Raw genomic sequence first — 12,096 nt, 5'->3', positions numbered from 1 at the left:
TATCTGACTGACTGAATGCAAATCCAAGCTCTAGCATTTGGCTACTGCCGTGAAAACACACAAATTACTTAACCTCTTTGTTGTAGAGATGAGTTAAAGTCTATGAAGTCCTTAGATAGTACCCAGGACAAAGTGCTGGCTGCTGTGATAATTGGTGACATTGACATTCTTATTACATTCCTGGGTGCTGGTCTGTTTATTTTCACAATCCTGGATGGTGAGGAAGTGGCCTCTCAGAAGATGAATAAGTATAACCATCTCATTCCTTTCCTTGGCCAGGGATAAAGAAGGCCTTACTAACACAGAAAAAATCTTGACTGACCTGGGCTTGGAGCCGTCAGAGGATGACTGCGTGGCAGTGCAACATGTGTGCACCATTGTCTCCTTCCGCTCAGCCAATCTCTGTGCGGCGGCCTTGGCAGCAATCCTGACACATCTCCAAGAGAACAAGAACTTCGAAAAGCAGAAACGGCTCAAGACCACAGGTGACAAGGATGATACCATCGACCAGACACACCTCAAGTAAGTACTGCCTGGAAACTGGGTTCTGTTGCTGAACTGAGCTGCCTGAACTGTTCTCCATGTGCAGTCCATGTCCAGTGCACATAGCGACAATCCAGTCATCAAGTGGGAAGACAGGAGAGGATCGTATTCACTTATACAGAATTTCAGCACTATGGTAATAAATTTTTTTGGCCAGGGTAGTCCCGAGAAGTTAGAGATTAAAAATGTGCCAAATAACCAACCCATTGAAGTGCTAGACCTGCACCACTCCTCCCTTAAATGATGTATTCCCTCACATTTCTTGGTTCTGCCATTCCCTGCAACATCCCACAGAAACCCACGACACTTTGAGGAAATGCCTCAGGTGGTGGTGGGTGCTATTCAGTCCCAAATCTGAGGGGCAGGCAGAAACAATCCAAATGCAAGATCCGGGGCTAGATGCCAAACAGGTCTAAAAGACAGCAGGTGGTCTTTTCCTTTTACCAGAACCCTCGTGATCACACAGGCTGGTGTGCTTCTTCCACGTGGGCTTTGTTGCTTCTGAGCTAGATGGCCACTTGTTTACTTTCAAGCCTTTAAGACCCCATACACTATATTTTTTGATAGCCGGGCACCATCAGCTTTACTCACCACATTTGCTTATGCCCCCATATGTCTTCAGCAATCGTATCAGGGAGGTGAGCACATAATGGTATGTTTTTTTGTTCTTTGATCCCGTTGGCATCTCATGATCAAACAGACTGGAGTGCTTCTTCCCTGCTGGCTTGGTTGCTTCTGAGCTAGATGGCCGCTTGTTTACCTTAAGCATTAGTTCTAAAGCAAAGTCACTGCCATTGACTTGATGCCAATTCATAGACACCCTATAGAACCAGGAATAATTTCCCCTATATGTTTCCACGACTGTAACTCTTTATGAGCGTAGAAAGCCCCATCTTTCTCCCATAGCTAAAAACCAGGCTCTAGGAATTGACGGACCCCCAGATGAAATGTCTCAACAAGCAAATGAAGCATTGGAAACACTTGTCTATGCCAAGAGATTTGGAAGACAACCTTTTGGCCGATTGGAAGAGATCTTTATTTGTACCCATTCCAAAGAAAAGTGAGTCAACAGAATGTACAAATTAGAGAACAATATCACTGATATCCCATGAAAATAAAATTTCCCTGAAGATAATTTGACAACAGTTGCAACAGTACATTAACAGAAAGCTGGCAGAGGTTCAGGTCAGAATTGGAGGAAGGCCTATTAACCACCAATGATATACAGATGACACATCCTTACTTGCTGAAAGTGAGGAGGGCTTGAAGCACTTATCAATGAAGATCAAAGATTGCACACATCAGTATGGATTGATTGCAGCTCAATGTAAAGAAAACCAAAATCCTTACAATGGAACCAATAGCTAGCATCAAGATAAATGGAGAAAAGATTGAAGTTGTCAAGGATTTTGTCTTGCTTGGATCCACAATCAGTGCTCATGGAAGCAGCAGTCAAGAGAACCAAAGACAAGTTGCAGTGGGTAAATCTGCTGCAAGTTTGTTACTTGTAAGGATGTTACTAGGACTAAGGTGTGCCTGATTCAAGGGTGGTATTTTCAGTTACTTCGTACACATGTGAAGTAAGGAAGATTGAAGAAGAATCCATGCAGCTGAATTGTGAACCGGTGACGGATATTGAAAGTAACATTGTCTTCCAAAAGAACAAACTAATCCATGTTAGAAGAAGTATAGCCAGAATGCTTTTTAGAGGCAAGGATGGTAAGACTTCATCTATTTGGGATATGTCTTCAGGAGAGACCAGTCCCTGGAAAAGGACATTGTGCTTGGTAGAATAGAGGGGCAGCCAAAAAAGAGGAAGACCAGATGGATTGACACAGTGGCTGCAACAATGGACTCAAACATAAGAACAGTAATAAGGTTTGCACAGGACTGGCCCTGCTTCGTTCTGTTATGCACAGGGTCATTATGAGTCCAAACTGACTCAAGGACTCCCAGCATCAATAGTAACAAATTAAGGTGGAGTCTAAAAGTGCCACCAAGGAAACAAAGGGTGTAGCTTCATTCACACCCTCACTCTGGTCAGGTCTGGATCCCTTTTATTCGTATAGTAAAGAGTGGCTTTCAAAATGAAACTAAAGCCACCAATTCATGGAGTGTAAAATTCTAACAATTATAATATATCACATAAAGAATTATGGCTGGACGGACCATAGTCATTGATTCTAACTCAGTCTACTCCCTGGCTCTTCTAGCCATCAACCCATTCACACTTGAACTGAGAGATTATTTCCTTCCTCCTAGTATCATTCAATGAATTAGCGTAGTGTTAAAATGTTCCCACTGTATCATCTATTTATTTATTCTTTTACTTTTAGCTATTATTTCTACTCCTTTCCATTTTTCATTTATTTGACTTTTATTTGTCATTTATTTTCCCTCTTGGGAAAAATACTTCAGGTGCAGCTGCTATTCCACTACAGATTGCTCTTGGCAAGACAAGCCTAGAAAGGGCTTCCTCCTCGGTCCCTTCCCATTCATTTTGTGTGGGGTTACATAGGTACAACTCTAGTGGACTATCTTGAGACCCAAGCAATGTGACACTATTCATAGTCGGTCCCAGTTTTGCCAGAGGAATAGAAAATACAGTCCATTCCATCAGGCTCTTGAGAATTCTCACATACAATTCAGGGATCACAATGCTGGGCTATTTATTTGTCTGAGTAAAAATTTTGCCTCTAGCACTTGGTATAGTTGTGACCATGGAAACATTTCTTAAACTCTCCGTGTCTTGAGTCATTCTGTACAACAAAGATGATACATCCCCCACAGGATACTTGTGGAGATAAGTTAAAGCATGTGAAATCCTTAGACAAGTACCCAGAGCACAGTATTTATTAAATGTTGGCTGATATGATCATTATTGATATGAATATTATTGTTATTATTCTTATATACCTATGTGCCTGTTTGTTTTCACAATCCTAAAAAGTGGAGAATTGGCCCCTCAAGAGTTGAACAAGTGTGATTTTCTTATTCATGTCTCCTGGCTAGGTCAGACAACACTGAAGAAACTCTGGGAGAAAACGGGAAAGAAAACCTGGAAAAAAGGAAACGGGACCAGTTAGAGGATGACTCCACTATGGTCCATCATGGGAGCGAAAAAGGGCCCTCCCAGATAGCATCCAGTACGTGTGAGAAGTTTCAGGTCACAGTGGGCATTGATGGTACCCTCTACAAGACACACCCCCAGTAAGTGCTGCCTGTCAGGCCACCCCTTGCAATGAGCCTCCCCCTGGAGTGGAACCCCAGCTCTTCTCTGGACTGTGCTGATCACCTGAGCTTCTGGAGGTGTTACCTAAATGTGGTAACAGCGCCAACTAAGCCCTTCTAAGTGAAGAGATGGAGAGAGCTGTGTTCACTCGTGCAGGCTTTTAGCACTCCCTCCATGTCTGCTTCCAAGGTCTTTGCTGTGGGCTTTGTTGGAGTAACACTTGGTACAATTCCAAGAACTCCAAACTTTGAAGAGAAAGAGCTTCTTATATGGGAGGGCTGGGGTTACACATGAGTCACAAGTTACTTTTTGTGTGTGTTTTTTTAATGCCACAGACCTGCTATGCAGGTAAAACGTGTACTCATTTCTCCCTAGGGAAAATATGACCCATTTCTGACATCAGAATAACCTCCTGAGTCTCTACTATTCCTCATAAAGTTATGGTTACTTCTCTTATCTCACTGAGAGGAATCTTGGCAAAACTTATTGAAGAATATCATGCATTTTTCTGTGGATCATTGGGTATAAGAATCACCCACCCCAACTAGAGCTGAGATTATAAGGAAAGGCCAGGTCTATTGGCTGGGTTGCTTTGGGGAGGGGGTCTTTCTTAGAGGAATATTGTACTAGACCTACCTAACTAGTAAGGCCATCATCTGTCCAGGTGTCCATTCATCCATTGGTCCATCTAGACACATACCTACCTATTACTCATTACTTGTTGAAAACCTGCTATATGGTAGAACTGGTACATAGGACACACTCAAGTTTAGACAGGGAAGCAGGGGTGACAGAGACTGCCAAGTTTACATGACGGATTGTGGTAGGACAATACAGAAATGTGAGAATTTCCCAGAAGGAAGGGAGCCAGGTGGCTGTGTTGGATGTCAGTGGGAACACCTGAAAGAGCCTGGGGAAGCCCATCTCTCCCTTTGGACGAAGATGATGCTGTTTAGGCACTACATTATGTGTGGACGTGCCCTACTGGTTGAGATATTAATGATAAAATAGCCAGTCACTTGGCTCTCCCAGCTGCCTCTTACACTGCCCCTGCCCCTCTCCTTAATTCCCTTCCATCCGTCCCACCTACCGCTCAGCAAGGGAAGGGGTGAGCCTGGCCCTGCAACCTTGCCCAGGTCCCCTGCTATGGCTATTCCTGGCTCTGTTCTCCATGTCTGGGTGGGCCATCTCTGATGGTTAAATATTTTCCCACCACACTGTCTTCAGGTACCCAAAACGCCTGTACAAGGTGGTGAGGAAACTGGTCCCAAACTGTGACGTCCGCTTCCTCCTGTCCGAGAGTGGCAGCACCAAGGGGGCTGCCATGGTGACTGCAGTGGCCTCCCAAGTTCAGGGCCAGTGGAAGCAGATCGACGAGGTGCTGGCTCTGTTCCAGCTGACCCGAGACAACCTGGTGGGCGTGAAGGACAGAATGAGGACCGAGCTCGAGTACGGGCTGAAGAAGGAGACCCACCCGATGGCCACGGTCAAGATGCTACCCACCTACGTCTGCGGGATGCCTGACGGCACAGGTGGGCCAGCCCAGCCCCTTCCCTCAGGCCTCCCAAAGCTTCCATGACAGCTCCTTACAGCCAGTGAGGGGTTTTATTTTTAAAGCCGTGGGCTCGTGTCTGTAATAGGATGGGTGGAGGATGAGTAGGGTAGGTGACCCGTACTTCTTGTCAACCCGTGAGCCTTGGATCAACCAAGCATTTGCAGTGAAAGAACCCCAAAATGTGGACCCCACTCAAGTCCGATGACAACTTTCTCCATAGGTTTTTCAGTGGCTCATTTTTGCAAAGTAATCATCAGTGTTTTCCCTGGTACTTTTGGGTGAACTTGACCCTCCACCATTTTAGTGAGCAGCCCAGCACATGAACTGTGTGCATGGCTCAGGAAATCCTCCCTCACTTTATCAGTATGAGAGACAGGACCTAGAACTGTCAAGTCCCCTGATTCTAGTCCATCTCTCTGGGGACAATTGGGGATTCAGAGGCTTTTGTCCAGCACAAGAAATGTAGTCTAGCCTAGGACCACCTCAGGGGCCTATCCGGGTCCTCGTGACCTTCAGTCCGTAAGTCACAAGAGGGCAGACTCTAGGCAGGTCCTTTTCAGTACTCCCTCGTTCTCCTGATCCTTGCACACAAGCTCCTGCTCAGTCCATGCTGGTAGGAGACAGCGCTGACTCTTTATACCACAGAGAATGGGAATTTTCTCATCCTGGATCTCGGTGGAGCCAACTTTAAGACTCTCCTAGTGAAGATCAGAAGTCACGAAAAATGGGTGGAAATAGATGAAAAGACCTTCCCCATCCCCCTGGAAATCACGCAGGGCACAGGCAAGCAGGTAATTGCGGGGGGGGGGGGGTAAAGAGGGGATTCCTGTGATTCGTGGGTGCAAACCTGCCAGCACATCTCATTGTCCCCCTCTCTCCCCGCAGCTGTTTGACCACATCGTGCAGTGCATTTCAGACTTCCTGGACTACATGGGGCTCAAGGGAGCCCCACTGCCTTTGGGCTTCACGTTCTCCTTTCCCTGCAGACATACGCGCATTGACAAGGTAAGGCGGGACAGCCAGCCTTGCAGCCCACTGGGCATGCCCCCCCTCCCCTGAGGGCCCTCTGAGTCACCAGGTTATTTCACATAGTGGTCTCAGTCAGATAGTGCAGCTGGAGAAACGTGATAGAGAACCGTGACTATCTGACTTTAAAAACCTATCATGCACCATTATTTCATTGTTATGGTACATTTTGGACTGAAGCTCCCAGAAGAATTTAGAGATTCACATGCATGCACCCTGTTAGAAGATGGGTCAGACAGATCGTGAAGCAACAGGAAGAAGTAATAAGACATAAATTGACTAGCTAAAGCCAGTAATAAGACCAGATGCTAATATTATCTGTGTGTTCCAGGGCATGCAACACAGATGGAGTTGTAAAGTTTGTATTGAATTGCTGTAATTCCTCCATTCAGCACTAGACACTGAGCATCATGGTGGGAGAAGGCTCCATGCTCAGTGCCGAGGCTACAGAGATGGAATCACACGGAGAAACACATGAAACTCGAGTGCTCTGGATCTTTTAAATGTTGATATTGTGGAGTGATCCCAGCAAATTATTGCTCAAATGAACCCCCCCCCTTTCTTTCAGGGAATCCTTGTAGAGTGGACCAAAGGCTTTAAGGCCACCGACTGTGAAGGGGAAGACGTGGTGGACCTGCTCAGGGAAGCCATCAAGAGGAGAAATGTATGCTATGGGAACTTAGCTCTGAACCTCAAGTTGGGCATCAACTTGAGTACCACATCTCTTTTCAGGGACACATTCCTGTCAGGGGAAGCCTGCCCCTAACACATCATTACTGGTCCGGTAGGCGCAATTGTACAGCGATAATAAGTAAATATCATAGTAAAGTTATAGAGAGCATGAGAGATAGAAGTATTGAAATAAATGGAGTCAGACACAATTCATAGTAGCATGCTCACCTCAGCCCCACCTGATGGTCCACGTGGAGGGAGAGAGAGAGCGAGATTTAATGCTAGCCCAGGCCTTTTATATTCTCTGAGGACGTGCAAGCCCCCTAATTACAGGTGAGGATATAGGTCACTGGAAGGGGCTGTCCTATGGGCAATACAGTAATGAGAGGGGGGTGGTCTAGGGACGTACACGCAATAGGAAGAGGAGGGATTGGGGTTATACATGTGACAAGATGGGCAGATCCTAGGTTTAGGATGGCGGCTTAACTTTGACCTATTCCTAGATCTCCATAGGAACCACTCTCAGTAGGGTGTAAACCCCACCTACTGGAACCAAATAGATGTCTGCAGGCATCCATTGTCTTTAACAGCAGGGCGTGGGGCCTTCTGCAGTCTGGCAACTGGGAGGATGACTGTGAGCATGACCTCCCCCCACACATTCCTTCTGACTTAATTGTATGTCCATAACCCCTAGGGGCTCACATTTTCAGACTGGAAAGGTAGGGGCTCTGTTATCCTTAAGATAAAGAGGGGCCGCCTTTGATGGGTAGGAGTGGTGTTTCTCATCCATGATGTCATGTTCCTCTATCCCTTGGAGTTGCGTATCCTTTGGGCTGGTATGCTTCTTTTGACTCTCCTTTACTTGTATATTCTACCTACAGTAGGATGACTTCCTTTTCAGGAATTTGACTTGGACATATTTGCTATGGTCAATGACACAGTGGGGACTATGATGACCTGTGCCTATGAAGATCCAACTTGTGAGATTGGCCTAATTGCAGGTAAGTGGTCAGGCATGTGCCATCAACCTTGATCTCATATGAGCCCTTAGAGCAGTGGTCCCTAAACTACGGCCAGCGTGGCCCGCCGAGGACATTTATTCAGGCTGCCAGGTGTTTTTACCCCGTTGGGTTTTTTTACTTCAAAATAAGATATATGCATTATGCATAGGAGTTTGTTCATAGTTTTTTTTAAAAACCACAGTCTGGTCCTCTAGCAGGTCTGAGGGACAGTGAACTGGCCCCCTGTTTAAGAAGTTTGAGGACCCCTGCCTTAGTGGTTCCATTTAACACTGTGAGGGACAGGGACCCATTGTCCCATTATACAGAGGTTTGGGAGATAACTTTGTCCAAGCACATAGCAGTTAAGACCAATTCCTGTATGCATGTTATGCATTTTACATGCTTTATCTAAAATAGATATACAGTTAATTAAAATACAAGAAGCAGTGCAACATTAAATAATAATAATAATAAAAAGATTGATTCCTGATCCTTAATTTCTAAGTATTTATTTAAATCCTTTCTCAGCTGTGAATCCTTAGTCAAGGTCATCCTTTCTATTGAGGAAGGAAAATGATGTAGAAGAAGGGGATTTTCCAATTAGGGGTAAATTTAGGGCAGAATGTCCTGGGAGGAAGGAGGCCGTCGTCAGATTTGGCTGGAAGGCAGCACTAGATTTGGAAGCATGTTGGGCTGCAGCTAAGTGAGCTCAGTTTCCCCTTTGTCCCCAAAATGTGCTTTTCTAGCAGTCACGGTTCAAAGAGGAGGAGAGTTAGGAAGAAACTCAGGAGAAGGGAGAAGAGGAGTCTGAAGAGACACAGATTTCAAGACCTTTGGGGGACGTCTGGTAGTGACTATGGTCAAGGGTGGATTCTAGATGACTGGCTCTAATAGGTGGAGGAGGGCTGGGATTTGAACAGAAGGAGATGGAAAGAAGTGCATTCTGGGTGCCAGGCACATGCTGAATAATGACCATAACTGGGAAAGTTGTTCCAATTGGTTGTCTGTGTTTTCTGGAGATGAGTAGTGAATAGACCAAGGTGATGGGACTTATCGATACATCTTCAATGCCATCTCATTACAATTCTTATCCACTGTGTGACCTGAGGTAGATTACTTGTTCTGTCTGGTCTTGAATTGCCTGATTTGTTGAAGAGGCCATGGAGCTAAACAACCTTTTTAAAATATAACAGTTGTGTGGTAACAGTTACCTGGACGTCAGTGCTGACAATGGTTCTGAGGCCAGATCGTGGGCGAGATAGAGGAGAGTGGCTCATACCTGCCAAGTATTGGGTGATCCCATACTAGACAGTTCCTCATGGTTCCTTCTAGTTGTAATCGCTATCTCCATGGGTGCATGGAAGCCCACTCTGTGTGCCTTTAGCCTAACAATAATGATAATGATAGCAGTAGGTACCATTTACTGATTACTTGCCATGTGGAGGAAGCTTATAATTAATATTTCATATTTCTCTCATGACATCTATAAGGCAGGTATTCACCTTGATGCCATATAAACCCTTAGAGGTTCCCATTTTACAGATGAAGAAACAGAGTATGAAAGACAGACTCTCAAAAAACCAAACTCACTGCCATTGGGCCTATATTGACCCTACAGGACTGGGTAGAACTGCTTCTGTGAGTTTCGGAAACTATAACTGTTTACAGGAGTAGAAAGCCCCATCTTGCACCCGAGGAGCAGCTAGTGGTTTTGAACTGCCAACCTTTCACTTTGCAGCCCAATGTATAACCACTATACCACCAGGACTCCTGAAAAATGAGACGCCTAATTGCCTACAACTACCCAGCTAGGAGGGTAAAATTAGAAGTCGAATTCAGTTGTATCTGGCTGCAAGCCTAAACTCTTACCTGCTGCCCACTGGGCTATAAACGACAGGGTCCCATTTTGAAACTCCCAGCTGCTCCATGGGAGAAAGCCGAAGCTTTCTACTGCCGTAGAGTGACAGTCTCAGAAACCCACAGGGCAGTCCTGCCCTGTCCTGTAGGGGCGCTGTGAGTCAGAATTGACTCCATGGCCATGAGGGTTTCTTGCTGCTGTTGTTTATCTCTAAGACCTGGTGATATCTTCCAGAGTCTCAAGTCCCTTCCTGTTCCCCCCTAGGAACGGGCAGCAACGTGTGCTACATGGAGGAGATGAGCAACATAGAGCTGGTGGAAGAGAATGAAGGGAAAATGTGCATCAACACAGAGTGGGGGGGATTTGGAGATAACGGCTGCATGGATGATATCCGGACCCAATACGACAAGGAGGTGGATGAGGGGTCCTTGAATCCTGGAAAGCACAGGTGAAAGGGGGAGCCTGTGTGCGTGCATGCGGGTTGTGCAGGGCACAACTCGACCAGAGTTCATGGGTGCCATCTTTTAAAAAAATTATTTTATTGGGGTCTCTTACAGCTGTTATAATAACCCATACATACATCCCTTGTATCAAGCACATTTGTACATATGTTGCCATCCTCATTTTCAAAACATATTCTTTCTACTTGAGTCCTAAGTATCAGTTCATCCCCCTCCCTCCCTCCTGAACCCTTGATAATTCATAAATTTTTTTTCATGTTTTACACTGTTATTTCCCTTCACCCACTTTTCTGTTGCCCATCCCCCTAGGAAGGGCTTATATGTAGATCATTATGATCAGCTCCCCGCTTTTCCTCCCACCTTCCCCTTATCCTCCTGGTATTGTTACTCTCATTATTGGTCCTGGGGGATTTATCTGTCCTGGATTCCCTGTGTTTCGAGCTCTTATCTCTACCAGTGAACATACTCTGGTCTAGCTGAATTTATAAGGTAAAATTGGGGTCATAATAATGGGCCGGGGGGAGGCAGCATTAAAGAACTAGAGGAAAGTTGTATGTTTCACCGGTGCTTTACTGCACCTGATTGGCTAATCCCTTTCTTGTGACCCTTCTGTGAGTGATGTCCAATTATCTACAGATGTGCTTTGGGTCTCCACTCTGCACTTACCCTCATTCACATTGACAAGATTTTTTTGTTCTGGGTCTTTGATGCCTGATACCTGATTCCATCGACACCTCATGATCACACAGCTGGTGTGCTTCTACTATGTGTACTTTGTTGCTTCTCAGCTAGATGGCCACTTGTTTATCTTCAAGCCTTTAAGTCCCCACAGGTTATATTTTTTTGATAGCCGGTACCATCAGCTTTCTTCACCACATTTGCTATGTACCCATTTTGTCTTTAGCGATCATGTCTGGAAGGTGAACATTACAGAATTCAGGTTATTAGAACAAGAAAGTGTTCTTGCACAGAGGGAGTACTGGAGTAAAGGCCCAGTGTCCATCTGCTACCTTAATACTTAACATATAAATATAAGTACATATCTCTATTTCCCCATACTCATATATAAATATACTTACATATGTACATGCCTGTATTTAGACCTCTATAAATGTCCTTTGCCTCCTTGCTCTTTCCTCTGTTTCCTTGTACTTTCCTTTTGTCCCACTGTCATGTCCTGTCTTCATTCAGGTTTCAGTAACTCCTCTCCGCTCCATTGCCTTTGATTCAGCCCCACCAGGCATCCTGTGCCCTCCTTGCCATCAATTTTGGATCACTTGTTATTCCTTGTCCCTGAGTTGGTTGGCATCCTCCTTCCGCCGCCCACTCTCCCATGCCCCCCTCAGAACCATCGGTCCCGTTGTTTTCTCCTCCATATGGTCTACCTCGCCTATCTGATCTAGATAGACATTCAGAGACAATAATAAGCAGAAGAACGACAGAGAAAACAAAATAACAACAACAAACCAACAACAAAAAAGAAAAGCCTATAAATAGTTTGTTTGTTGACCTTTAGGAGTGTTTTCTAGTCAAGTCTGATGGGGTGCCCCACCCTGGCCCCAAAGTCTATTTTTGGCATTCCCCAGGGACTTCATTGCTTTGCTCCCCTTGCAGTTCTGTTGTACACCCTTAGTGTTTTGCCCTGGGTGGTGGCGTCAGATCGGGCACAATTCCTGCACTGAGTCTCCATTGTTGTCCCTTGTAGCACTATGGGTCAGTGAGGGACGTCGTGTCTCATGATGGGGCCG

General features: G+C 45.4%; 1 protein-coding gene across 1 annotated transcript in view; it reads left to right on the top strand.

The window, feature by feature from the left end:
• Positions 1-12,096, top strand: part of LOC142428722 (hexokinase HKDC1-like) — a 74,903-nt gene that overhangs the window by 43,130 nt on the left and 19,677 nt on the right. The window contains exons 8-15 of the mRNA XM_075533504.1: positions 280-485; positions 3,717-3,753; positions 5,003-5,307; positions 5,976-6,121; positions 6,216-6,335; positions 6,925-7,020; positions 7,930-8,029; positions 10,152-10,335. Of these exons, the coding sequence (XP_075389619.1) occupies positions 280-485; positions 3,717-3,753; positions 5,003-5,307; positions 5,976-6,121; positions 6,216-6,335; positions 6,925-7,020; positions 7,930-8,029; positions 10,152-10,335 (1,194 nt within the window). The remainder of the gene's footprint in view (positions 1-279; positions 486-3,716; positions 3,754-5,002; positions 5,308-5,975; positions 6,122-6,215; positions 6,336-6,924; positions 7,021-7,929; positions 8,030-10,151; positions 10,336-12,096) is intronic.

This window comes from Tenrec ecaudatus, chromosome 16 (genome assembly GCF_050624435.1).
Source record: "Tenrec ecaudatus isolate mTenEca1 chromosome 16, mTenEca1.hap1, whole genome shotgun sequence".
NCBI lineage: Eukaryota > Metazoa > Chordata > Mammalia > Afrosoricida > Tenrecidae > Tenrec > Tenrec ecaudatus.
The sequence above is the reverse complement of the archived record's forward strand: the minus strand, read 5'-3'. Positions and strand labels throughout refer to the sequence as shown.